The sequence below is a fragment of the Macaca fascicularis genome, chromosome 12, assembly GCF_037993035.2.
Source record: "Macaca fascicularis isolate 582-1 chromosome 12, T2T-MFA8v1.1".
Taxonomy (NCBI): Eukaryota; Metazoa; Chordata; class Mammalia; order Primates; family Cercopithecidae; genus Macaca; species Macaca fascicularis.
The window spans coordinates 96,216,285-96,240,224 of NC_088386.1; the positions used below are offsets into that span (position 1 = coordinate 96,216,285).

General features: G+C 40.9%; 1 protein-coding gene across 2 annotated transcripts in view; it reads left to right on the forward strand.

The window, feature by feature from the left end:
- AOX1 (aldehyde oxidase 1) overlaps nt 1-23,940 on the forward strand; it is an 87,895-nt gene that overhangs the window by 27,896 nt on the left and 36,059 nt on the right. For both annotated transcript variants that reach the window (XM_045368349.2, XM_065525859.1), the window contains exons 14-21: nt 277-461; nt 1,298-1,460; nt 3,458-3,550; nt 8,185-8,354; nt 8,654-8,780; nt 11,400-11,522; nt 14,872-14,968; nt 22,510-22,634. In XM_045368349.2, coding sequence (XP_045224284.2) covers nt 277-461; nt 1,298-1,460; nt 3,458-3,550; nt 8,185-8,354; nt 8,654-8,780; nt 11,400-11,522; nt 14,872-14,968; nt 22,510-22,634 — 1,083 coding nt within the window. The remainder of the gene's footprint in view (nt 1-276; nt 462-1,297; nt 1,461-3,457; nt 3,551-8,184; nt 8,355-8,653; nt 8,781-11,399; nt 11,523-14,871; nt 14,969-22,509; nt 22,635-23,940) is intronic.

The window sequence follows — 23,940 nt, forward strand, 5'->3', positions numbered from 1 at the left end:
AAGCCTGCCTCAGAGGATGTATTATTTGCTAGGGCTACCATAACAAAGAACTACACACTGGGTGGCCTCAACAGCAGAGACTGATTTTTTGGAGATGCTGGGGGCTACACATCTGATATCAATGTGACACTCAACACACACATACTGTCCAGCGCACAGGCGACGGCAACATACACAGACTGCCTGGTGCGTAGGTGACACTCAACACATACAGACTGCCTGGTGCGTAGGTGGTGCTCAGTGTTTCTACATGTGCCACTTAACTGTTTCTTTCAGTTGGAATTTGTGTCAGCCTTCCGACAAGCCCAGCGACAGGAGAATGCACTAGCGATAGTCAATTCAGGAATGAGAGTCTTTTTTGGAGAAGGGCATGGCATTATTAGAGAGTTATCCATCTCATATGGAGGCGTTGGTCCAGCCACCATCTGTGCCAAGAATTCCTGCCAGAAACTCATTGGAAGGTAAGGCATTAGAGGTAAGGGCTCCTCTAATACTTGTCCTTAGACTCCAAGTATTAGAGGAGCCCTTTTTGTGGTGAGATGTGATTACAAGAAGAAAAGTGTTCCATGCCTTTCTATTTAATGGCTGGGAATTCCAATAAGATTTTGTTATTGTTTCCATATGTCTTGATTTTAGTGAATTCTGAAGTGGGAATTATATACTCTGTGTGTATGCGTGTGTGTGTGTGTGTGTGTGTGTGTGTGTGTGTGTGAGAGAGAGAGAGAGAGAGAGAGAGAGAGAGAGAGAGAGAAAGAGAGAGAGAGAGAGAAGCCCTCTCCCAACAGTGCCAATTTGTATTCTTTATTTTGGGAGAATAATTTGCCATGATGAAAAACCAATTATGTGAGCTTGTTCTATAATAAATTGTTGAAGGCATTTGCTTGGTTCTCCATCTGTCAAAGATGGGTGATCATACCTACCTCATAGGGTAGTTGAGAGGATTAAGTGAGTGAATACATATAGGGTGCTAAAAGCAGAACTTGGCATGCAATAAATGTCCTAGTGATATGAGGGTCAGTTACTCCTGGACTATGGATTTTATATGAGTTGTCATTTATTTCTCTGGATCATTGTGTGAGTTGGGTTCTACTAATGTTCCCCTTTTACAGGTGAGGACATGATGAGACCCAGGCTAGACACCTTGAGAGTGGTGGGCCAATTTGAACTCGGGCTGCCTGATCTAGAGCTTGTACTCTTATTTCCTGTATTAAACTGTGGCTATTTGTCTTACCCATTAGGTGAAGATATGGGGTAATAAACCCTGTCAGGCTAGGAGTTTTCTCTTTGGACTTTCCAGGCACTGGAATGAAGAAATGCTGGATACAGCTTGCAGGCTTGTTCTGGAGGAAGTCTCCCTTTCGGGCTCGGCGCCAGGTGGAAAGGTGGAGTTCAAGAGGACTCTCATCATCAGCTTCCTCTTCAAGTTCTACCTGGAAGTGTCACAGATTTTGAAAAAGATGGTAAGCAGCACTGGTTACACATTAACTTCCTCGGTACTGGGAGCTATGATGACATCCAAAGTAGAGGCAATGACTCCCTACCAAATAGCTGTAGAATAAAACAGACAATCCACTTTAGAAACACATGCACTTGCTGAGCATCCCTCAGCCTGTCTGTGGGTGGAGATGAGTTTAGGGAAGAATTGCAAGTAGAGCCAAGAGTTGGGCAAGCTTGTATTTAGCACCACTCAATGATTTTGTTTCTGACCGGTAGTTTTCCTAGATTATGTTCGGAAAACTTGCTAATGATTTGAATATGTTTTCCCTCCATAGGGCATTTCTTCCTCTTGAGATATTACCTTCACATTGAGGTTGACTTCATGTGTTTAGTGTTCTTTTCCAGATTCAGTTTCATTTCCCTAGCCTGTCAGATGACGATGGCAGCCACTGCACAAGATGATTGTGAAATGTGTCATTGTGGGAAAATGACTTCACATGGTCCCTAGTGCTTCAGAGGAAATCCATAGTATTAGTCATAATAATAGCAGTGACAGTCCATGCATTCTTTTGCCTGATCTCTCTTAGGGCAAACAATGAAAGCTAAAAGATTGTTGACTGTGGAGGGCACAACTAAAAAAACAATCTCTGAATAAATCCATTAGACCCAAAGGAGACTTGAGCCTCATTGGCCTCACAAATCCCAGCTATAACCAGCTGACCAAAATAGACTAGAAGCCAAGAATAGTCTTCCTGTGGTATAGTAGTTAGTATGGTCACTTTAAATAGGAGACACAGTCCTCTCTTATCCTTGCTTTTTAGGGTATCTTCTCATTGTAGGTGGCAGCAACTAGGAACCAGAAGGGTAGTATCACATTTTTAAGAATGAAAACTTGAAATCATAGATAAGTGACATATTGTCACCAGGTAACCAATTATAGACTCCTCCAATTAGTAGCAAACTAATGTAATTTCTGGGTGACTCAAGTGATATAATTTAAAACTTTTGCCTTATAGTCTTATACCCCTCCTCTCTTTAAAAATAATAGCTTCTGTTGATTTTATTTAATTTTTTTTGAGACAGGGTCTCACTCTGTCACCCACGTTGGAATACAGTGGTGTGATATAGTGCAGTGCAGCCTCAACTTCCTGGACTCAAGCAGTCCTCCCACCTCAGCCTCCCAAGTAGCTGAGACCATAAGCATGCACCACCATGCCCAGCTAGTTTCTTTATTTTTTTGTAAAGACAGGGTCTTACTATGTTGCCCAAGCTGGTCTTGAACTTCTGGACTCAAGCAATCCTCCTGCCTTGGCCTCCCAAAATGCTGGAATTACAGGCATGAGCCATGGCACCTAGCTGGTTTTATTTTCTATTAAAATTATGTAAATTAGAAAAATAACCCCCAGGTGTATTGTTGAAAGCCTTTCCCCCCATGCAGCTCTAGGCTGTACAATGTCCACAGTCTTGTGTAAAGAACCAAATGGCTCACTTCCCTCAGTCCTGAGGAATATTCTTGCTGGGGACCAGAATCCTTCCCGCTGTGGGGCAGCAGCAGGGATGCAGCCTGTGTCCCCCTTTCTACACAGCTGGAAGGCAACATGGAACAGCTTTACGCTTATTTGCAATGGTGTACTTTGATGTTTTCCTGGCTTAAGTATTTTCTTCCTTTCCATTTTATTTGCTTAGCTTCTATCTTACTTTTGGATCAGTTTGTAAGTCTTCATATCATTTAGGAGAGTATATGAGAGAATCACAAGAAACATACAGCTGGTGGAAGCCAGTTACCTACCGTATTCATCTGGCTATTCATAATATAAAGAAGTATGTATGCACCTTTTAGAGTGTATGTCCTTGAGTCAGGGAGCTGCTTGTATTTCTGGGGTTCTGAATAGGGCGAGTGCTTAATACATGTGAGACTTCAGAATAGAGATGCTTGCTAAGACTCATGCTAGCCTCCCTTCCAAAATCATTCTGGCGCATTCAAACCATTTAAAATATCTGCAATGGTTCTACTTTTCAGGACCCAATTCGCTATCCTAGCCTTGCAGACAAGTATGAAAGTGCTTTAGAAGATCTTCATTCCAAACATCACTGCAGTACATTAAAGTACCAGGTGAGTGGTATTTTTGTTTTTCAAAATTCACAGTCTGGGCTATAGTGCTTTGACCTGGACATTCCCACTGTCTCTCCATGAAACTCAAGCTCTGTAAGTCCAAGCTCCACTTCTGGTAAACTCATAGCCTCCTTTAGGGGTAATTAAAATTCCAAAATCAATGAAGAATTGTGATTAAAGACAAATCTAGCAGTGGTAATATTAAAGAAGAATGTTGATTTGGGTCTTAAAGGTCACGTGCTTTGCACTGTGGCCTTGTACCACAGACGCACATGAGCTGGCCACCTTGTCACGTGTTTCCTGCTCTGGGCACTGCAGGCATCAGAGTCCAATAAAGCCAGGCTCTTCGGCAGGGCCACGGGCTGCTTTGCTTTCATTTTCAGAGGAAAAGACACAGCCCCTGGAGGTTGATGAAAATGCAATAATGCTTTTAAGAAGAACTGCTGATTTGTTTAGCGTGAATGTGAAGATATTTCACTCCCTTAGTCCCTATTCTCCTAGTGATTTTTCTGTGAGTTACATTTTAGAATTGAATCAAACATAAGTACTAAGAACTTTTCGTAAGCTCTCCTAATGAAGGGTGACTATTAGAAAACAGAATTCCTAACTCTCAAATGGAATTTTCTGCCACCTCATAAAAATATTGCCTGAAGTCACCCTCTTGGTAAAGTGGATACAATGTGGTGTGTTTTTCCTTGAAATTATTATCCAGAAACTTGACCTTGAGAGTTTTAATAAGTCAAGAACATGAAAAGGCTTTTTAAAGCATTTGTTCATTGAATCTAATGTTGGATTTAGTTGTAAAAGCTTATAATATGTCATAATGAACATTGAAGCTGGTGTGTATTCCTTGAGGTTTTCGGTTCAATGTTTAAAAGTTAAAATGCACCAAACTCCATTGAAAATGATCATTTTGAAAGTTAAAAACAGCTGCCATCTCCCCTGGTGTTCTTTTCAAATATGATAGTTGAACCCTTCGGCTTATAAATGCCCTAATATTTCTTAAACAATGGAATAAATTTCAGAAAGAAACAACAGCAAATTCATAGATATCGAAATCATCCAAAGAAAAAGGAAATTTTTCACATAGTGCATGATCTTGAATGAGAGTTTATCATTGATTGCAAAACAAAGTTTTAGATACAAAGTGTCTGCCAGATAGGTGAGTTTTGCTTTTGTTTTGCCTGTGGTTTTTCACACACACATACAAATATCCGCATTGCTAGAGCAACGTCAGCACTCACGAATAGCATTTTCCCCCTAAATCAGTTCATTTGTTTTGAAAGCATTTTGACACAGCTTCAAAAGATCACCAGTTTGAGGTGGCAACATTCTTCCTTCCATAGTATCTTTAGCCAAATACTAAGCAGAAGCAGGTAATGGAGGACAGCCTCTTTTACCAGTAGATTTATCATGACTGACTGCAAAAAAAAAAAAAAAAAAAGAAAGAAAGAAAGAAAGAAAAAAAAATGATATCTTTGACTATAGGACAAAGACATTTTTGGAATTTTTCCTCAGTTTTTTGGCCAGCCTCACACAACATGGGTTCAAAAGACTTTTTTTCAATGTGATGAAGTGTTCCGTTGGTTACAGTGAAACGTGTTATGTCAGTTAACTCCCAGACCCATTACAGATAGCTATGAATGTCTTTCCTTAATGTCTGAGCTTGTGAAGTATCTGGAAGTTTGCTTTTCAGGATGAAAAAAGTTCTTAGGGTTTTAAAAAGAAGATGTGGGTGATTTTTTTCACTCAAATGTGGTTCAGGTTGAAAGCCCAAGCATCATCACAGCTCAGCACTTTGGGGGATATTTTGCAGAGGAAGTCAATTCCTACCATCTGCAACATATGAAAAACCACACCTGGTAGAACCTCATTGTTAGTTTTTCCTTTTCGTCACTATCTCAGCTCCTCGAAGCAGAGGAGGAAGAGGAGAACTGAGGGGAGTCCTTTGCCATGAGGACAGGGCAGTGTGAGCTACGTCAAAGGGCTGGAGTGTTGGGACTGCCTCCAATCTGTGCTCATGCCTGAACCCCAATAAGTAAACTTTTCTCTAGTTTTCCTTAGTCCCCTACATTCGTGGCCTAATATCTACCTTTATTTAATGGAGCCCTGGAGCAAGGCCTACCTAAATTATTTTTCTCGATAGTCTCCTGCTTTCTAGCTTATAAAGTCAGGATGACTCAACAATAACCGAAAATGAAAAAACAAAAACTTAGTCAATACTCCGTTTTTTGTGCCCTGTATTATACTAACTACAAAATTGAAGTTTACATTTAAGTAAAAGAAATATGAAATTAGAACAATAAATGCTTATCAACAGTGTTTATTTTGCAGCAAGATGGTAAATTTTATATAAAATAGGAATAAGTGCATCCTACACACATGTCTTATACCTAGTTAATTATAGAAATTACACTACTTTCTGTGCATAGTTGTCAGCCACAATTTGGTTGACATTTTATTTCTTGTCATTATGAAATGACAATATTTCATTGCTTATGAAAGCAATATTTTTTTCTTTTCAAATCAATGTTGAACATGTTCTGAAATAACACATGCCACTCTGCTGTTCTCTCCTGATATTCCAGCCCTGCCACCTGCCTGGAGAATCTCTGATCTCTATCTCTACCCAGAGGTTTATTTTTTGAGGCCCTTAAATAGTTGGGTAGTGAGTAGGGAGCACTCTTCTTGAGTTCCTGGATCTGTAGAGGGCACTGGAGAACTGTACATTTCGCAGCTGTCTTAAGTAAAGCTCTCATTATAACCAGAGCTCTCCTCCATTTGTGGGATTAGATGAATTAAATCCAAATGTTCAGAAAGGAAAGCAAAACATCTACATGAAAAGGAAATGTGTTAATCAGGGGAATCCAGACAGCTTCTCTTCAGTTCCATAGAGCAAGAGGCTTGGAGCACTTTTATTGGACCAGGGTGGACTTTGAAACAGGAAAACCTGCAGTGAAGAGTGAAATGAAATACCATTTTAGATGGATTCAAGTATCTAACTTATTGTTCATATGTACTGAATAGGCTTTCTCAAACTGCACATTGTGGTAATCAAATACAAAAGAATTTAGCTTTTCTCCCCGCTCAGATGCCTTAAAGGACACTATGTTGGAAATAGGCCTGTTTCTTCTTTTTTCTCCCAGTAAAGATTTTTAACCAGTATGTGTTGGCAACTTGTTTTCTCTTCCCTCTTGCCATGTGATGTGTAGGCTCATCTCAAAGGAAGATCCAGGGCATTGTAAGGCTCACCTCAAAGGAAGATCAAGTGCTTAGGGTGATCCTGTGAATTGCAGGATGGGAAGGGGAGGCATCCATAGCTTTTCCCTGACTGCAACCTGGCCAACATGACTGCATGCCCCTCACCCCCAGGTCTTCCAGAGAAAGCCTCTGGGAGTCTGGCCTCAGTCCCACTACCAAGTGCAATGTGGACACAGTGAGTTACAGACTGGGGTACCCTCCAGGGCTTAGCAGGCCACTCCTCAGCCACAGCCTTCACCCTGGCCTTATGTCTCTTCACTCGTTCTCCTTCTTTCTTCATACCTTCAATTCTTTTCACAATACACACCCAAGTGGGAAAGCCAGAAACTCCCATATTTGAAATACCAGGGCAGACATTGTGCTGACTAATCTCTGCTTTGGTTAATGAAACACATTTAAGGTATTTACAGAGCCACCAGCAAGGCATTCTGCTCCAGGGGGCTTTAAGAAAGAGCCACATTAGTGAATCATTACTCCAACTGCAGGTCCCTTTGGCTTCATTCTCTACTAGAATTGTCTAAGTTAAGAGTTTTGCCAATTGTTTCTTACATTGCCTCACTCAAAATAGAAAAAAGAAGGCTACTCTGGTTGAAGTAATAACCTCAGTATTTTCTATAAACATAGTCACAATATCACCATACTCTTCTGTAAAATATTATATGTGTCATGCTTATATAAAAACAGTAAGGTCATTTTGATAATAAAATTTAAAGAGATACATACGCATTAGCAAGAGGACATAATTTTATATTATCAAGAAGAAAGATTTAAATTTGTTTACTTACGTAAATGGAATTTCCATTAGAGATGTTTGGGGTCTACATTCTAAAAGGTGAAAAATAAGAACAATATCAGGGATCGACATACCAGTTGGCTTATTGAATTACTGTAGTAGGTTTATTGTCTTGGTGTTATTAATAATGACTTTTTTCTTTTTTTTATGGAGTCTCACTCTCTCTCCCAGGCCGGAGTGCAGTGCTGTGATCTTGGCTCACTGCAACCTCCACCTCCCAGGTTCCAGCCATTCTGCAGCCTCAGCCTCCCGAGTAGCTGGGATTACAGGCATGCGCCACCATACCTGGCTACTTTTTTTTTTTTTTTTTTGTATTTTTAGTAGAGATGGGGTTTCACCATGTTGGCCAGGCTTGTCTCGAACTCCTGACCTCAAGTGATCTGCCCACCTTAGCCTCCCAAAGTGCTGGGATTATAGGCATGAGCCACTGTGCCCAGCCCAATAGTGATTTTTCATACCCAATAGTATTCTGGTTTGAGTGTAAATTATATAGCTACCTTCTTATGGGAGATGTGCATAATAATAATTCCTACTTTCTCTATAGAAATGTAAAAGTATATTTTGGTTATTTGTTAACCAGCATATGGGCCCAAAGCAGCATCCTGAAGACCCAATTGGCCACCCCATCATGCATCTGTCTGGTGTGAAGCACGCCACAGGGGAGGCCATCTACTGTGATGACATGCCTCTGGTGGACCAGGAACTTTTCTTGACCTTTGTGACTAGTTCAAGAGCTCATGCTAAGATTGTGTAAGTGATAAAGTTCTTACCCAATGGGCGTAAATGATTGTCTTTTCATCTAAGCCACATTAGTGAAAAGTAATGGTGTGAAGAAATAGGCTATTTGTTGGTGATATCCAATGCAGACCAGAGGTGAAATGGGATCGAAATGTAGGATTTACTACAACTTCATTGTCCCAAGAATTTTTTCTCAATTGTCTGGCAGAGACTGTTGGACAGTTCTTACCTCTCTCATATCTTATTCTCCAATTAACCATGTTGTCAGCCTCTATGGCCACTCTCAGAGCTCTGCTGTGTATATCACCTAGGTCTATTGATCTGTCAGAAGCTCTCAGCATGCCCGGTGTGGTGGACGTCATAACAGCCGAACATCTTAGTGACGTCAACTCCTTCTGCTTTTTCACCGAAGCTGAGGAATTTCTGGCGACAGATAAGGTACTGCATTTTTGCTTTATATTTGAAAAATAACTTTCTCAGTTAATGGTGCTTCATATTTTCTTAACGATATCATCTAATTTGGCACACCATGAAAGACTCCAGTATTCTTAGAATGCTTATTATAAAGGCATATTCTAATATTGAATGAATTCAAATATATTCATTTTCCATGTAAGTGAAGACATTAACTAGTTATGTAAAAGATTATTTGGTATTTTACATTTTCTAATAGTGAGATGGCCTGCTGCTAATGGTATAAATGGATAAATGAAGATGGATTAATGATAACTTTTATATGGAAATCCCTTTCCTGAGAACTCCTTATTATTGTCCCAGTGTCAGCATGGTCAAAGTTCAACTACAAGTTCAAGTGATATCTATACCATGAAGCCTTTTTTCTCATTCTTCAATCCAGAAGTAGTGTTTGTTCTCTCTCTCTTTCTCTCTCAATCTCTCTCTCTGTCTTAATCTCTCTCTCTCTCAACTTATTCTGATTCATTCATATTTTCGTGTGTTAAATGGGCTTTTTATTTTTTATTTTATTTAATTTTAAATGGAATTTCTCTTTGTCACCCAGGCTGGAGTGCAGTGGCATGATCTCGGTTCACTGCAACATCCACCTCCCGGGTTCAAGCAATTCTCCTGCCTTAGCTTCCTGAGTAGCTGGGATTACAGGCACGCACCACCATGCCCGGCTAATTTTTGTATTTTTAGTAGAGAGGGTCTTTGCCATGTTGGCCAGGCTGGTCTCGAACTCCATACCTGAGGTGATCTGCCTGCCTCGGCCTCCCAAAGTGCTGGGTTTACAGGCATGAGCCACCACACTGGGCCTAAATGGGCTTTTTAAAAGTGAGCATCTATGATGTCTGGTCACCATAGTTGAACCAGATATGTATGATCTCTACTCTCATGGAGCTTAAAGTCTAGAGGAGAAAATGAAGTGACCTTTAATGTACTTTCTACCTTGTGTTAAGCTTGTTTATTTTGATGTCTTTTATATTTCCTCTATCTAGTATAAATTCCTTGAGTGAGGACCCATGTCTGATTCATCTGTGTATTCCACACACTGCTTCACACATTGCAGGGTGAATGAGTGGAGGTATAGTGATAACATTGTTGCCTTGTGAAAATTACAAATGATTAAAACTTTGGCTACAGCAAGGACAGCAGTCAGCAGGTTTTCTGCATAACTCAGACTGCTCAGTTCAGTGTTTACCCAAAAGGGCTTCATAATTTGAAACAGTCCCTTCCTCTGGCTCTCCCTGGAAGATATTCCCTGGAAGATATTGTCTGTAGAAATGAAAGCTTGATGACTGAGAGTTTGAACTCAAGGTTGAAACTCCCCCAAAGCAGGGCTGTGTAGCACTGGCAGAGATGGTGAGAATTTAAGGCCTTTGCATAAATGTTTACTAAACAAGTGAAACTGATCTTGGCTGCATGATAGTATCTGCTCTCTGAGATGTGCTTATGAAGATTATAAGCATCTCAGGGGCCACATCTATGTGCCAGGTCACAGAAGCCAAATCAGGAGACTTTGGAGTGCCATTGTGAATGATTGCCTTTGTTGGTGTAATGCTTTTTAAAACATTCATTTATGGCACTTAATGGCTTTTAAAAATCTTTTCATTGTAGAAATTGTAAGCATACACAAAAATGGGAAAGTACTGTACAATGAACCCCATAGATCCATCAACCAGCTTCAACAGTTATCAACATGTTGCCATTCTTGTTTCATTTTTCTCTCCTTCACTGCCCCCCTCCAAAGAACACACTTTTTTTGTGTGTTCATGCTAGATTTAATGTTTTCAATACCTTTTTTTTCTGATGACAAAACTACTTTATGTTCCTTGTGGAAAAGACACAGTAGTTTAAAGTCGATTTTTAAAATGGGTGATTACGTTGAAATTGTGAATCACAGCATAAAGTAGGAGAGAGAACTCAGTAGTCATGGTGACTTCTTCCAGTCCAGACTGATTTTACCTTTCTCAAGGCTTAAGGTTTCTTTTCCCTGTCTAAATTTCTGCTCTGGTCCTTGTGTGAACTCCTGAGTCCAGCTACCCCACCTGCAGGTGAATAATCCCCAGGAAGGGGATGCTGTCTGCTTGGTTGCATCTTGGCTAGGATGCCTTTTCATGAAAAGACAGTTTGTGAGGAGAGATGTGCTCACCAGCAGGCTTCTGTTATCACAGGGGACTCCCCTTCCCAGGTCACCCCCTTTTTCTCTCTGGTTGAGATGAGCTGTGACTTCCTGGTCTCCCTGTCCATAAAGGCAGAGGTTGCATCTCTCAGAACAGCTCTGATTGTCGTGTGACAGCCACACGTCAAGCCATGGGACAGACTGGCCTTCACACAGCCTCATAGGCTTGGCCTGGAGCCTGAGCCTCCTGTCCTCGAGACAGCATGACTCCTGCTCCTCTGATACAGCACAAGGATCTAAACTTCCCCCAGTGCCTGGGTCAGGAGGCCAGCTGTGGTAACAGTCATGGACAGATGTGGAGGGGTCACATCTAGCCCTAACCCTCATGTGATCTAGTACTAGGAGGGAGGAAGAAAATAAATAAAAGAGAGGACCTGATGCCTGCCCTCCTTGACAACAAAGGTCTTTCTGTGTCGTAGGTGTTCTGTGTGGGTCAGCTTGTCTGTGCCGTGCTTGCTGATTCTGAGGTTCAGGCAAAGCGAGCTGCTAAGCAAGTGAAGATTGTCTATCAAGATTTGGAGCCACTGATCCTAACAATCAAGGTAATGAGTTCCATGGTGGTGCCAGTTGGGAGCCAGAACAAGTATCGGTTAAAATGCTTTTGGCTACTGTAACAGAAAAATGTGGCTTAAAGTGGCCTCCAAAATACAGGGACTTTGTTAGCCTCTAAACAGTCTCAGTATTAACAATTTCCCCAAGGACACGGCTTATTTCTGTTGCTCCTCTCTGCTGCCCACGATAGAGGCTCGATTCCTGTGGTCACACAGATGGCCACCAGGACAACCTGGACTTCCTTGTTCACGTTCGAGGAGTAAGAGGAACCCTACTGCCCCAGCATTCCAAGCACAAATCCTGAGATCCAGCCTCTTTAAGCCATTTAGGTGACATATCCATCTCTGAATTAATGACTGGCAGGGGAATGGAGGAGCTGTTGGTTACTTCTAGGGGTCGGAGTTGGGGCCAGATTTCTCTGAAGTAAGTGGGCTACATAGGGGAGTGTAGGAAACTGAAACAAATCTGAGCCCTGTTGGGAAAGGGGAAGGGGAGAGGATGCTGGATGGGAACCAGTGATGTCCAGGAAAGTGGATCCACTCTGTGACTTTGTACCCACCTTCACCCAGGCACACAGTGAGGACCAACAGGATGTTCCATGAAGTGAGTGTCAGAGACACGATTTTTAGATTTTTCAAGAGATAAATTGTATGATGCCTACAGGTATTTTGGCAACTTAAACAAACTGGAGAATTGCATTTTCTCTTGTGATGTTGAGAGAGGAGTTGAAAATGTATAAAGGCTATAAGACTCGTCTCCATGAAATGATAGGGTGTTCTGCGTGCATTCCATTGGTTCTTATAATTTCCTGAATGATGAAAGAATGAACACTGGGGAGGCAGTGTAAATAGATGAGACTCAGTCCATACAGGCTGCATGTGCTCTGGGACACAATATTAGCTTCACAGCACAATGAACACGTTGTTCTCTGGGTGACCAGCATGGCCTGAGGCAGAATTGAGGAAGCGACCTGGGCCGATGAGTGTCTCCAGGAGAACTGGGTGTTGGGGAGTTTCCTGCCATGCTGCTTGATGCTTAGGAACATGGAGTTTGTCTCTGGGAATTTTTCTTACATTTTCAAATAAAAATAAAATCATGTCAAAAAGACAAAAATGTAGAAGTTTAATTGGAGTCGAAGTGTGATTAGGCCTCCTAAATTTTCCTGGCCAGTTTCAAATTCAAACACTCTGTTCCCTTCTCAGGCCCTTTTCATTTACGTGTTGCCTGCTGCTCTTGCTTCCTATATTCCATCCCCCAAAGTTTTGCTGGAGAGTTAGAATTACTTATTAGAAATTATTTACATAATACTTCATCAATGTTTTGTGTATAAATCTTTGCCCAATATCAGGGGCTAAATATCTACTCTTCACTCCCCCTACCTTCCAGTCAAATAAAAGCCCCTATAAGCAAATATAATAGATGCCACTCCCCACACCCTCATCACTTCAACCAGTAGACTTGTGATTGTCTGCCAGAGAATCCCAGCATCAGATTCAAGTTTTGGCTTTGTGGAAAAGAGTTGCCTCACATTGTGTTCAGAGATTAAGCTCTCAAAGTTTCATCAACTGGATCAGAGTGAGTTTAATCAAAGTTTAGAGGAGGGAAATATGCCCCTCTCCCTATTCATTACAGTTCTTTTATCACTTTCCTGACTAAGAAAAATTCAGAAAATTGGCTCAAAGTTACTCAAAGAGCAACCAGCCAGTAAAGTTGAAAAAGATTAAGCTTTTAAAAATAGGATTTATAAAACCTAGCTTTTTTTTCAACCTGGAGTCTCTTTAATCTTGGATTAATAAGAAAAGCACATGAACTGATTCCAATAGGAAGTGTGTTATCAGTCAAAAAAGAACAGAACCAAATTTATCTCTGTCACTATCACAAAGGTTTAATCTGGCTCATGCTTTTCAAGTTTTTAGTAGATTGAATGGGGAAATGATCAAAACTCTTGAATCGAGGGGTAAGGATGATGACCATAATGGAAAAAAATGTGTTCCCTACCGGCATCTGTCATGAATAATAATCATCAACAATAACATGATCATAGCCAGGACCTATACAGAGCTCACTACGTGGTTGACATGGTTCTAGGTCAGTTTCACACATTAACTTACTAAATGCTCACAAAAATCCTATGAGGTAAAAACTATTTTAATCCCCATTCTGATGGGGAAACTAAAAAACAGGGTTACCCAAGGTTACACAGCTAGTCAGTAACAAAAGCAATCAACAAACACTCTGTCAAAGAAGCTGGGCCCCACTGGTGCTATAAACAAACCAACCTAGTGTTTGAATGGGGGAAATGGCAGAATCACAATAGCATATCCCTCTAAAGGGTGTTGTCTAGACACCTACTGGTGGCCAAAAGGAAACAGAGATAAGAGAATCCCCAACTACCAACAGAGTGGAATTTCATGGATGGACAATAACCCACAGTGGATAATGCCAGCAGGAGCTGGCACACCACATTTGCCAGTGGACACATGGATTACTGCAAGATAAATTCTCAGGGATAGCTAAAAACCAACCTATGTTACTGTAACTACATCTCTGGTTATGTGTACCACTGTACCCCTTTACTGGGCACCCAGGGAGAGCCAATAGAAGCCAGTGTATAAATGGATTTGTACACCCAGCACCCAGACAGGGCTTGTCTGAAATCTTACTTCAGAGCTAGAGGTCCCAGGTGCTCTACTGCCCCGTGCAAATGAAATGCTCATCCCCACAAAGAAGGAATGTGGGGCTGGCAGGCAGAGCCACCATGATCCCAATCACTAGAGTCTCTTCAACTAGCAATTGTTGAGTGCTTACTATATGCCATATAAGCTCTTCGCATGTCTTATTTCATTTTATCTTCACCAACCACGATCCTATTGGAGCTATATGCACACCTGTTACTTCCATTTTACAGACGATGATAAGAGAGGTGAAGTGACAGGCCCACAGTCAAAGCTGGTAAATGGGAAAAATGTGTGCAATGCTGTCTGGGTCCAGAGCCTTGGCTCTGAAGCCCTATGCTATATAGCCTTGGCTACCTGAAATGGCTTGTGATGTGAAGACAATAATCTGCCTGGAAAATACTAGTTTCATTCTGGGATCACTTAGATGCCAGTTTTTTTCTGTGCATATTATTTCTTCGGACTCAGTGGGCACATTTACATTTCCTCACTGGGGAGTCTCTCTGCAGTTGGATTCTTAGCTTGGCTCACCAGGGTCATGGTGAAAGTGCACGGGACCACAAGGTGAAGGGAGAAACAGCCTCTGCTCAGAGGATGTGCAGTGGGGTGTGCCTGCCGCCCTAGGTCTTGCCCAAGCTGCCTCACTCTTCTGTTTTCTCTCTAGGAAGCTATACAACACAACTCCTTCTTCGAGCCAGAAAGGAAACTGGAATATGGAAATGTTGATGAAGCATTTAAAGTGGTTGATCAAATTCTTGAAGGTAAAAAAGTAATATAAGGGTAAGCGACCCTGGAAGCCTTCTAAGCATGTCAGTTTAATGATTCCTTTGCCTTCTGGAAATCATCTGGTAGCCTAGGAGGGTTTTGCTCCTCAGGATCAGGTGGAACAGGCACCTCATTCACAAATGCGTTTCCCTCTGTCTCTGGGGTAGGCGAAGAGCCAATGGGGAGGCAAAACAGGAGGCAAGACCCTGCCCCTGTGCCCGATCCCCCTTCCCTCATCAAGGCTCCAGTTGTTACAGATGTCGTTTCCTTTCCCGTTCACAACCACCCTGCAAGACAGTATTATTATCTCAATCTTATAGGCTGGCAAAGGGAGGCTCAGAGTAATTATGGAGTGTGACCAAGGTCACACAACAGCTACTAAATGACAGAGTCGGCCATTGAATTGATAGACTTTATTAGGATTTCCAAAGTCCATGTTTGTTCTTCATCCTTTCTCTCATTGATTCTCTCTCTCTTCCTTTCTTGCTTCTCTGCTTTTTCTTCCCTTCCTCTCCCCTTCCCTTTCTCCTTTCTTTCTTCCAGACTTCTTTCCTGCATGTCTGTATGTAATTAAAATTAAATTTGCCTCTTAGAAAATAGTTAATTATAACTTTCCAGTACAATTCCTTAACTTTTGGCTTTGAAATATTTTAAAACTTACATAAAAGTTGCAGAAACATTAAAGAAACTCCCAAATATTTTTCACTCAGATTCCCCAATGATACACACACACACTTCTGAGCCATTTGAGAGTAAATTGTAAACACAATGTATGTCTCTTTACTCCTAAATACTCAGCGTTTGTTTCCTAAAAACAGGATGTTGTCTAACATAAACATAGTTATCAAAATCAGAATATTAACACATATACTATTAATCTACACACCTTATTGAAATTTCACCAGTTGTCTCAATAATGTCCTTTATAGCAGAAAAAAAGAGGTTCATCATAAGTCTTAAATAACCCATGCTTTCCCCACCACATTCTGCTGTCATTGCTGCTGTGAAAGCTGTCCTAATGCCTGCCTCACAAGATCTCTGATTTACACAGACATGCTACTGGATGGTTATGGGCAGTCTGTGTCACATCTCAGAGCAGAGAAATCCTCCTGCATTGTCTGTCTTTAAGTGAATTTCCAGGACATTGGCCTCTAGTGCATGTTAAAAACTCCCATCTTCTGGGCTAGTCACAGTGACTCACGCCTATAATCCCAGCACTTTGGAAGGCCAAGGTGAGTGGATCACTTGAGGCCAGGAATTCGAGACCAGCCTGGCCAAAATGGCGAAAACCCCTCTCTACTAAAAATACAAAAATTCTGGGTGTGGTGGTGGGTGCCTGTAATCGCAGCTACTCAGGAAGCTGAGGCCCAAGAATTGCTTGAACCCTGGAGGCAGAGGTTGCAGTGAGCCGAGATTGCACCACTGTACTCTAGCCTGGGTGACAGGAGACTCCATCTCAAACAAACAAACACAACTCCCATCTTCTTAATTTTTCTCTCCAACCTTGATCACAAAAATAGGAAGAGTCCTAAGACACATCCCATCCTGAGTGCACAGCCAGAGCTGTGTAATATGTCACCAGTCAGCCCAGCTTCTTGAGCCCCAAGCCCATCATGTCTCAACTCTATGGATGTGTTAAACTTGAAGCGTGTTTGGGGCTGACTGGAAATGTCACCTGGAAGCTGTAGGAAAGATACCTAGAACTGTCACCTACCAGTTTTCCTTGGCATTGTGTCTTATTAGCTGTGTGACCTGGTAGGGTACTTCTCAGGGCTCAGTCTCCCTGTTTTAATATTATGTGGATAAAGTAAAAACAATTTCAAACATGAATTATAAAGATTGTAAGAGATAATCACGTGTTCTTGGCATATAGTAACAAATCAATAATTGTGAGCAATGATCATTAGATTCACATGATTTTGTTCTCCTGAAGAGATTGTCTATTAGTGAGATGTGTTGGCAGGTGTTCATTTATCAAACCCAGTGTTTCCAAGATTTTCTCCTTGTAGAAATCACTGAGGATATTTATGAGACCTGGAGATTCCTGTGTCCTTTTTTAGAATTGTAGAGGATCCAAAACAGCCCCAGCATCAGTCTTAACAAGTTTTCCAGGTAATTCTTAGGGCTAGCAAAATGTGGAAAACACTGGAAAGGTAAGTTTGATTTATGGGAATGAAGAGAAAAGGAGGGTACATTTCTATCATGGAGGGTTCCTGGCATGAGCATGTCAGAAATATCAATATTTAGGGGGGTTCCTTGTCTCATGTTTGTTTTTTGACATAATGAGTATTTGTGCAAGAATTCTATTGTTGTATTTTTCCTTGACATCTTCTTTAATTATCTAATTCAATTAGGTGATTGATTTAGTCTGCCTCTTTAATTTTTGTTATTGTTGCATACCCCATTGATAAGTATAAAAATAATATGGGAATATTAAAAAGGATGTTTATACTACTTTTCAGTATAAATGCCAGGTGCAGTGGCTCACTCCTATAATCCCAGAACTTTGGGAGGCCAAGGCAGAACATGTGAGGTCTGAAAGAAAGAAAAAGAAAAAGGAAGCCGGGTGTGGTGGCTCACGCCTGTAATCCCAACACTTTGTGAGGCTGAAGCAAGCAGATTGCTTGAGGCCAGGAGTTTGAGACCAGCCCAGTCAATGTAGCAAGACTCCTTCTATTTAAAAAAAAAAAAAAAAAAAAAAAAAAAAGGAAGCCGAGAGTGGTGGCTCATGCCTGTAATTCCAGAATTTTGTGAGACTGAAGCAGGCAGATTGCTTGAGGCCAGGAGTTTGAGACCAGCCTGGCAATATGGCAAAACCCTGTCTCCAATAAAAATACAAAAATTAGCCAGGTGTGGTGGCAAACACCTGTAATCCCAGCTACTAGGAAGGCTGAGGCACCAGAATGGCTTGAACCCTGGAGGCGGAGATTGCAGTGAGATGAGATCACGCCACTACACTCCAGCCTAGAGACAGAGTGAGACTGTCAAAGAAAAAAAAAAGATAGAGAGAGAGAGGGAGGGAAGGAGGGAAGGAGAAAGAAAAGGAAAGACAAGGGAAGGGAAAGACGAGGGAAGGCAAAAGAAAACCAGTTTTTATCCTTTTGACTCACTAATTTGAATCTAGTTTTTCCTTTGTCTGCTATCGTCATTTGGATTATGAGTTTCTGATTACTTATTTCAATGAGAGGTAATTAGAATTAATTATAGCAACACTTTATCTGTCTTCTAAGAAAATAAGTGTCCCACAGTAGGGTCTGTAGGAGTGGGGGTAAGGGGAGGGAGAGCATCAGGAAGAATAGTTAGTGGATGCTAGGTTTAATACCTAAATGATGCGTTCATCTGTGCAGTAAACCATCGTGGCACACGTTTACCTATGAAGCAAACCTGCACATCCTGCACATGTACCCCAGAACTTAAACGTTGAAGGAAAAAAAGAAAGAACATAGGTGTTCCAAGAAAAAAAATATTTAAAAGATAAAATAAATGGAGCATTACATCAGGTCTTAGAATGTGTTCTTGGAGGGAGTACTATTATTGTTTGCACTTATCTGCTGCGAAGATATATTTCAGCTCTATCTAATCCCGGTGTCATAGCACTGGAGGATGCTAAAGATTACCATTTTCAAATGAGCCAGCTGAGGCTAGAGAGGCTACCTGATTGACCAGGATCAAATCTAAGAGTTTTCCCAATTCCAAAGTTAGTATTCTTTCCTCTACATTATCCTGCTTCTTATTTATCTCATTAAAATTCTGTTAACTGGGATGTGCTTTATACTGAAGAGCACAGAGGACAATCTGTATAGAAGGATTTGCAAGAGACCCAGGGAGCCCTGAACCGGAGACAACTTTCCCCCACAACCTGCTCCGCTGGGCATGGTACAAATAGATACATTCACATCTTAGTAAATTTGGGACTTTAAGGGCCTCTTATTAAAATGTAAATATGCCTGGAGGAATCACTCCTAAACCCATACTGGGATAACATTTTATCTCAGGGATTAGTTGATCAAATTGGTTTCCAACCTAGAGAGTTGAGAGCAATACCCTAAGGTGAAGAGAGGGCACCATGGTGGGGCCTGTCGGGGTAGGCAGGAAAATATAACAGGTTTCTAAAACTTTGCCTGCTTTACAGATTTAAACAAGTACAGCTCTGTCTAATTTTTTTAGCTCTGTATATTTTAAATAAAGTGAATACCTAACAAAATAAATTCTGAGTGGATAGGCAGAATCAATAATACTGCAAGCTTGAATTTGAGCCTAGTGACAATGACATGGGTCTTTAGACAATTTGGTAAAAGCTTAAATTGAAGTGAAGATCTGAACTTGTGAAATTTTAATGATGATATTTTATAAGTGAAGCAGAACCTATTCATTTTTCTGCACTCTTTTTTAAACTCAGATTTTTGATAAGATAGGAAGTCCAGATTACAATTTAAAACATTTCATTGGGAATCCTCAAACAATTTGCAAATCACTATTACTGAGTAAATTTTTAATTTTTAAAAGTTCTGCCTTCCATTAACATGATGGCCAGTAATAATTGTATTCTGTTTGCTCCCTCTGCTTTTTATTCTTTTCCCCACCTTCCTATGGGTTGCCTGAATATTTGCTTAGAATTTCATTTTGATTAATGTATAGTATTTTTTAGTATATCTCCTTGTACAATTTTTTTAGTGGTAGCTCTAGATAGTTTACACACACATATACACATGCATATATATAATAAAATTTATATACATATAAAATATTTACATATATGAAATATCAGAGTCTGGTTTCAACATTTTACAAGTTGAAGTGTAGAAGTTTTACCTCCCTTTACATCCCTCTCCTTTTTATAATATAATTGAATATAATATAATATAATATAATTCTATTTATTTATTCTACATACATTTATAATCACATGAAGTAATGTTATAATTTTGCTTCAAATACAATTTAGGAAACCCAAGAGGAGAAAAGAAGTCTATTGTGTTTACTGGTATTTTTATTCTTTCTGTTGTTCTTTCTTCCTTCCTGATATTTTAACATTTCTTCATTTAAAAAAAAAAATCCTTTTCTGTCTGTTTTAAAAACTTCCCTCAGCCATTATTTCAGGGTAAATCCGTTTAAATCAAATTCTTAGTTTTCCTTCATCTGAAAATGTCTTGATTTCCCTTTCATTGTTGAAAGATACTTTTGCTGGATATAGAACTCTGAGTTGACAGGTATTTTCACACTAGAAATTTTTTTTTTTTTTTTTTAAGACGGAGTCTCACTCTGTCGCCCAGGCTGGAGTGCAGTGGCCGGATCTCAGCTCACTGCAAGCTCCGCCTCCCGGGTTTACGCCATTCTCCTGCCTCAGCCTCCCGAGTAGCTGGGACCACAGGCGCCGCCACCTCGCCCGGCTAATTTTTTGTATTTTTTAGTAAAGACGTGGTTTCACTGTGTTAGCCAGGATGGTCTCAATCTCCTGACCTCGTGATCCGCCCGTCTCGGCCTCCCAAAGTGCTGGGATTACAGGCTTGAGCCACCGCGCCCGGCCTAGAAAAATTTTTATCACTTCTTCTGGCCTCCATGGTTCCTGAAGAGAAATCTGCTGTCTTTAAAAGTGCTTTTCTTCTTCTTCTTCTTTTTTTTTTTTTTTTTTTTTTTTTTTTGAGATGGAGTCTCACTCTGTCGCCCAGGCTGTAGTACAGTGGCACGATATCAGCTCACTGCAACCTCTGCCTCCCGGGTTCAAACTACTCTCCTGTCTCAGCCTCCTGAGTAGCTGGGATTACAGGCACCCACCACCATGCCTGGCTGATTTTTGTATTTTTGGTAGAGACAGGGTTTCACCACGAAAGTGCTTTTCTCTTATAGGTGAAGTAGTGTTTCTTTCTCATAGTTTTCAAGATGGTGCTTTTGTCCTTAGTTTTCTGAAGTTTGACTATGATGTGTCTTGGAGTGTATTTCTTTGAATTTATTCTATTTGGGATCACTCAGCTTCTTGAATCTGTAGATTTGTGTCTTTTGTGAATTTAGGGAAATTTTTAGCCATTATTTTTCAAATACTTGAGACTTCAATGGCACAAATGTTAGCTCTTTTGTTATAGCCAATGGGTTCCTGAGGTATTGTTCATTTTCTTCCAGTCTATTTTTTTCTGCTTTTCAGATTGGCCAATTTCTATTGTTCTGTATTCTTGTACATTAATCATTTCCTCTGTTCTCCCTATTCTGTTGCTGAGCCCTCCCTTGAACTTTTGAAATTTTTGCTGTATTTCTTAATTCTAAAATTTATATTTGTTTTTTCTTTTTATACTATTTATTTGCTGAGGTTTCTATTTTTTCATTTGTTTCAAGTGTTTGTGTAATTGTTTATTAAAGCATTTTTATTACAGCTGCTTTAAAGTCCTTGTCAGATAATTCCAACATTTGTGTCATCTCAGTGTTGGCATCTGTTGATTGTCTTTTCTCATTGAAGTTGGTATTTTCTTGGTTCCTGGTATGAATGATATTTGATTGTATCCTAGACATTTTAGATATTATGTAATGAAACTTTAGATCTTATTTGAATCTTCTATTTTATTATAATATTCTGTTTCACTGGACTACTTTAACCTTTTGCTGATGGGGAAGAAGGGGGTGATGCCTTGTTACTGCTAGGTAGGGGTTGTAAGTCCGGGTTCTCCATGTGGCGTCCACTGACAGCACCCCAACAGAGAGGCTGGGACACCTCATTGCAGCCTGACAGAGGTGGAAATATAGATATCCTACTCAACCTTTACAGTAGGGGTAGGTCTGCAGTTTTTTTCTATGATGTTTGCCTGGAGTAGAGTACTTATTGTCTAAGTTTTTTGCTTTCTAGTCTTCCCCTTTTCTGGTCCTTTGGTTAGGGAGAGTGGCTTTTCTTGAAGATTTTGTGTGTGTGTGTGTGTGTGTGTGTGTGTGTGTGTGTGTGTGTGTGTGTGTCTTTGCCTGTTGGTGTTTTTTGATTGCTGGCTTCTGCGGAACTAAGTCTGGGATGTCTGAGGCAAACAACAACAACAAAACTCACTGAACTCACTGCTGTGTCTTTCCTTGGGTCCTGAAGTCCCTAGCTGGTCTGCCTTCTCTCCACCTTTCAGAGTCTTCTTATGTTTGTTTTATAAATAATGCTCAGGGTTGTTATCTGTACTTAACAGGAGGTACAGAGAGCAGTATATCTACTCCCACTTGTCCTAGAGCTGGAAGCCTCCACATTCTCACATTCCTACTCCTCTGCTAATAGCGCTGGCTCCTTATGACCTACTGAATCAAGACCCCTCTGCTTTTGGTCCTAGAAAGTCATACACCTTTTTCTAGGACTCTGTGACCTAGATATTGGCAGACACAAAAGATTCTCCTACAGAACTTTACTTCAAATCTGCAAGGAGACTGAAAGCTAAACATTGTTTGTTACACTTCACTGTGCAGCCTGCTCCCCCAGCAGAAGCACTGTCAGTGGAATTTCTGCATAATGGGATGACACCTGGGGGACACTACCTGTTTCTTCTGACTGCTTCCTTGACTTTCATGTATTTTCCTGTAACAGGTGAAATACATATGGGAGGTCAAGAACATTTTTATATGGAAACCCAAAGCATGCTTGTTGTTCCCAAGGGAGAGGATCAAGAAATGGATGTCTACGTGTCTACACAGTTTCCTAAATATATACAGGTAACATGGGGCCATTGTGGAGAGGACATGGCTAAATGATTTCCGGCCAGTGAAATATATCAAAAGCAATTAGAGATGAAAGTATATTTGGGTGGTTGAGGTGGGGAGATCGCTTGAACCCAGGAGCTCAAGGCTTCAGTGACCTATGATCACCCACTGCACTCCAGCCCGGGAGACAGTGAGACCCTGTCTCTAACACAAAACAAACAAAACAAAACAAAAAATGTTATTTCTTCAGGGACTGAAGAAATATTGAGTACTAATAGCCATATTGATTTGGGTATTAATAGTCATATGAGTTCAATGCTTTTAAAAGAGTGTTATTAAAGTGGGAGCCTTTTGTTTGTGGATTGTAGCTTTAAAACCAGTTATGGAATCAGCAGATCTCTTGCTCAGCTCTTGGAACCACTGTTAAGAACACAGGAGAAGAAAGAGCAAGACCTACTCTCCAAAGTCTATGGTGCCTAACTCACATGAAACAGGAAACAATATTGAAAAGGATGCAACCAGGTGCTAAATCAGCAAAGGCAAAATTTACATGCGTGGAGAAATTAGGAAAAAGGAGAGCTTGCTGAGGGCTAGAATCATCCAGCAAGTCCCACAAAGAAGTCTTAAGTTTGGATTCAGAGTGAGAGTGAGGTTTGTCTAGATGGTAGGACAAGAGAGGTCACTTCCAGGCAATTCCACAGCAAGATCAAATGACATCCATTCATTTATTTTCTCAACTCTTCTGCAAGCATTTGTTGCCTGTTTCCTGTACCCCAGGCAGCATATGCATGGAAGGAAGGAGGAATAGCACAATGACCACCCCAGCTGGAATGGAGGGGTGCCTTAAGGGAGGCTAGGTTTAAGCATCAGGTTGAGAGTAAGGGAAATGAGGCAGAGGGGTCTTGATTCTGGTCATAAGGAGCCAGTGCTCTTAGCAGAAGAGTAGGAATGTAAGACTGGAGAATGAGGCCTCGTAAAAGGCAGGATCCTAAGGAGGGTCAGAGGAACTCCACTTCAGGCCTGCTTTACTCTTCACTCCCTGTGGGATGTTGGGTCCGTAACCTCATCCGTCTCAGGCTTCACATCTGTAAGAATCAATTATTAAGACTAAATGATCCCTAATCATTAGGATGGCAGAAAAGAGTGAGATCTGCATCCAGGAAAGACCAACTAGTCAACTTTAGCAGCAATCCAAACAAGAAGTGAGAAGTGCTTTTTTTTTGAGACAGAGTCTCGCTTGGTCACCCAGGCTGGAGTGCAGGGTGCAATCTTAGCTCACTGCAATCTCTGCCTTTCAGGTTCAGGCAATTCTCCTGCC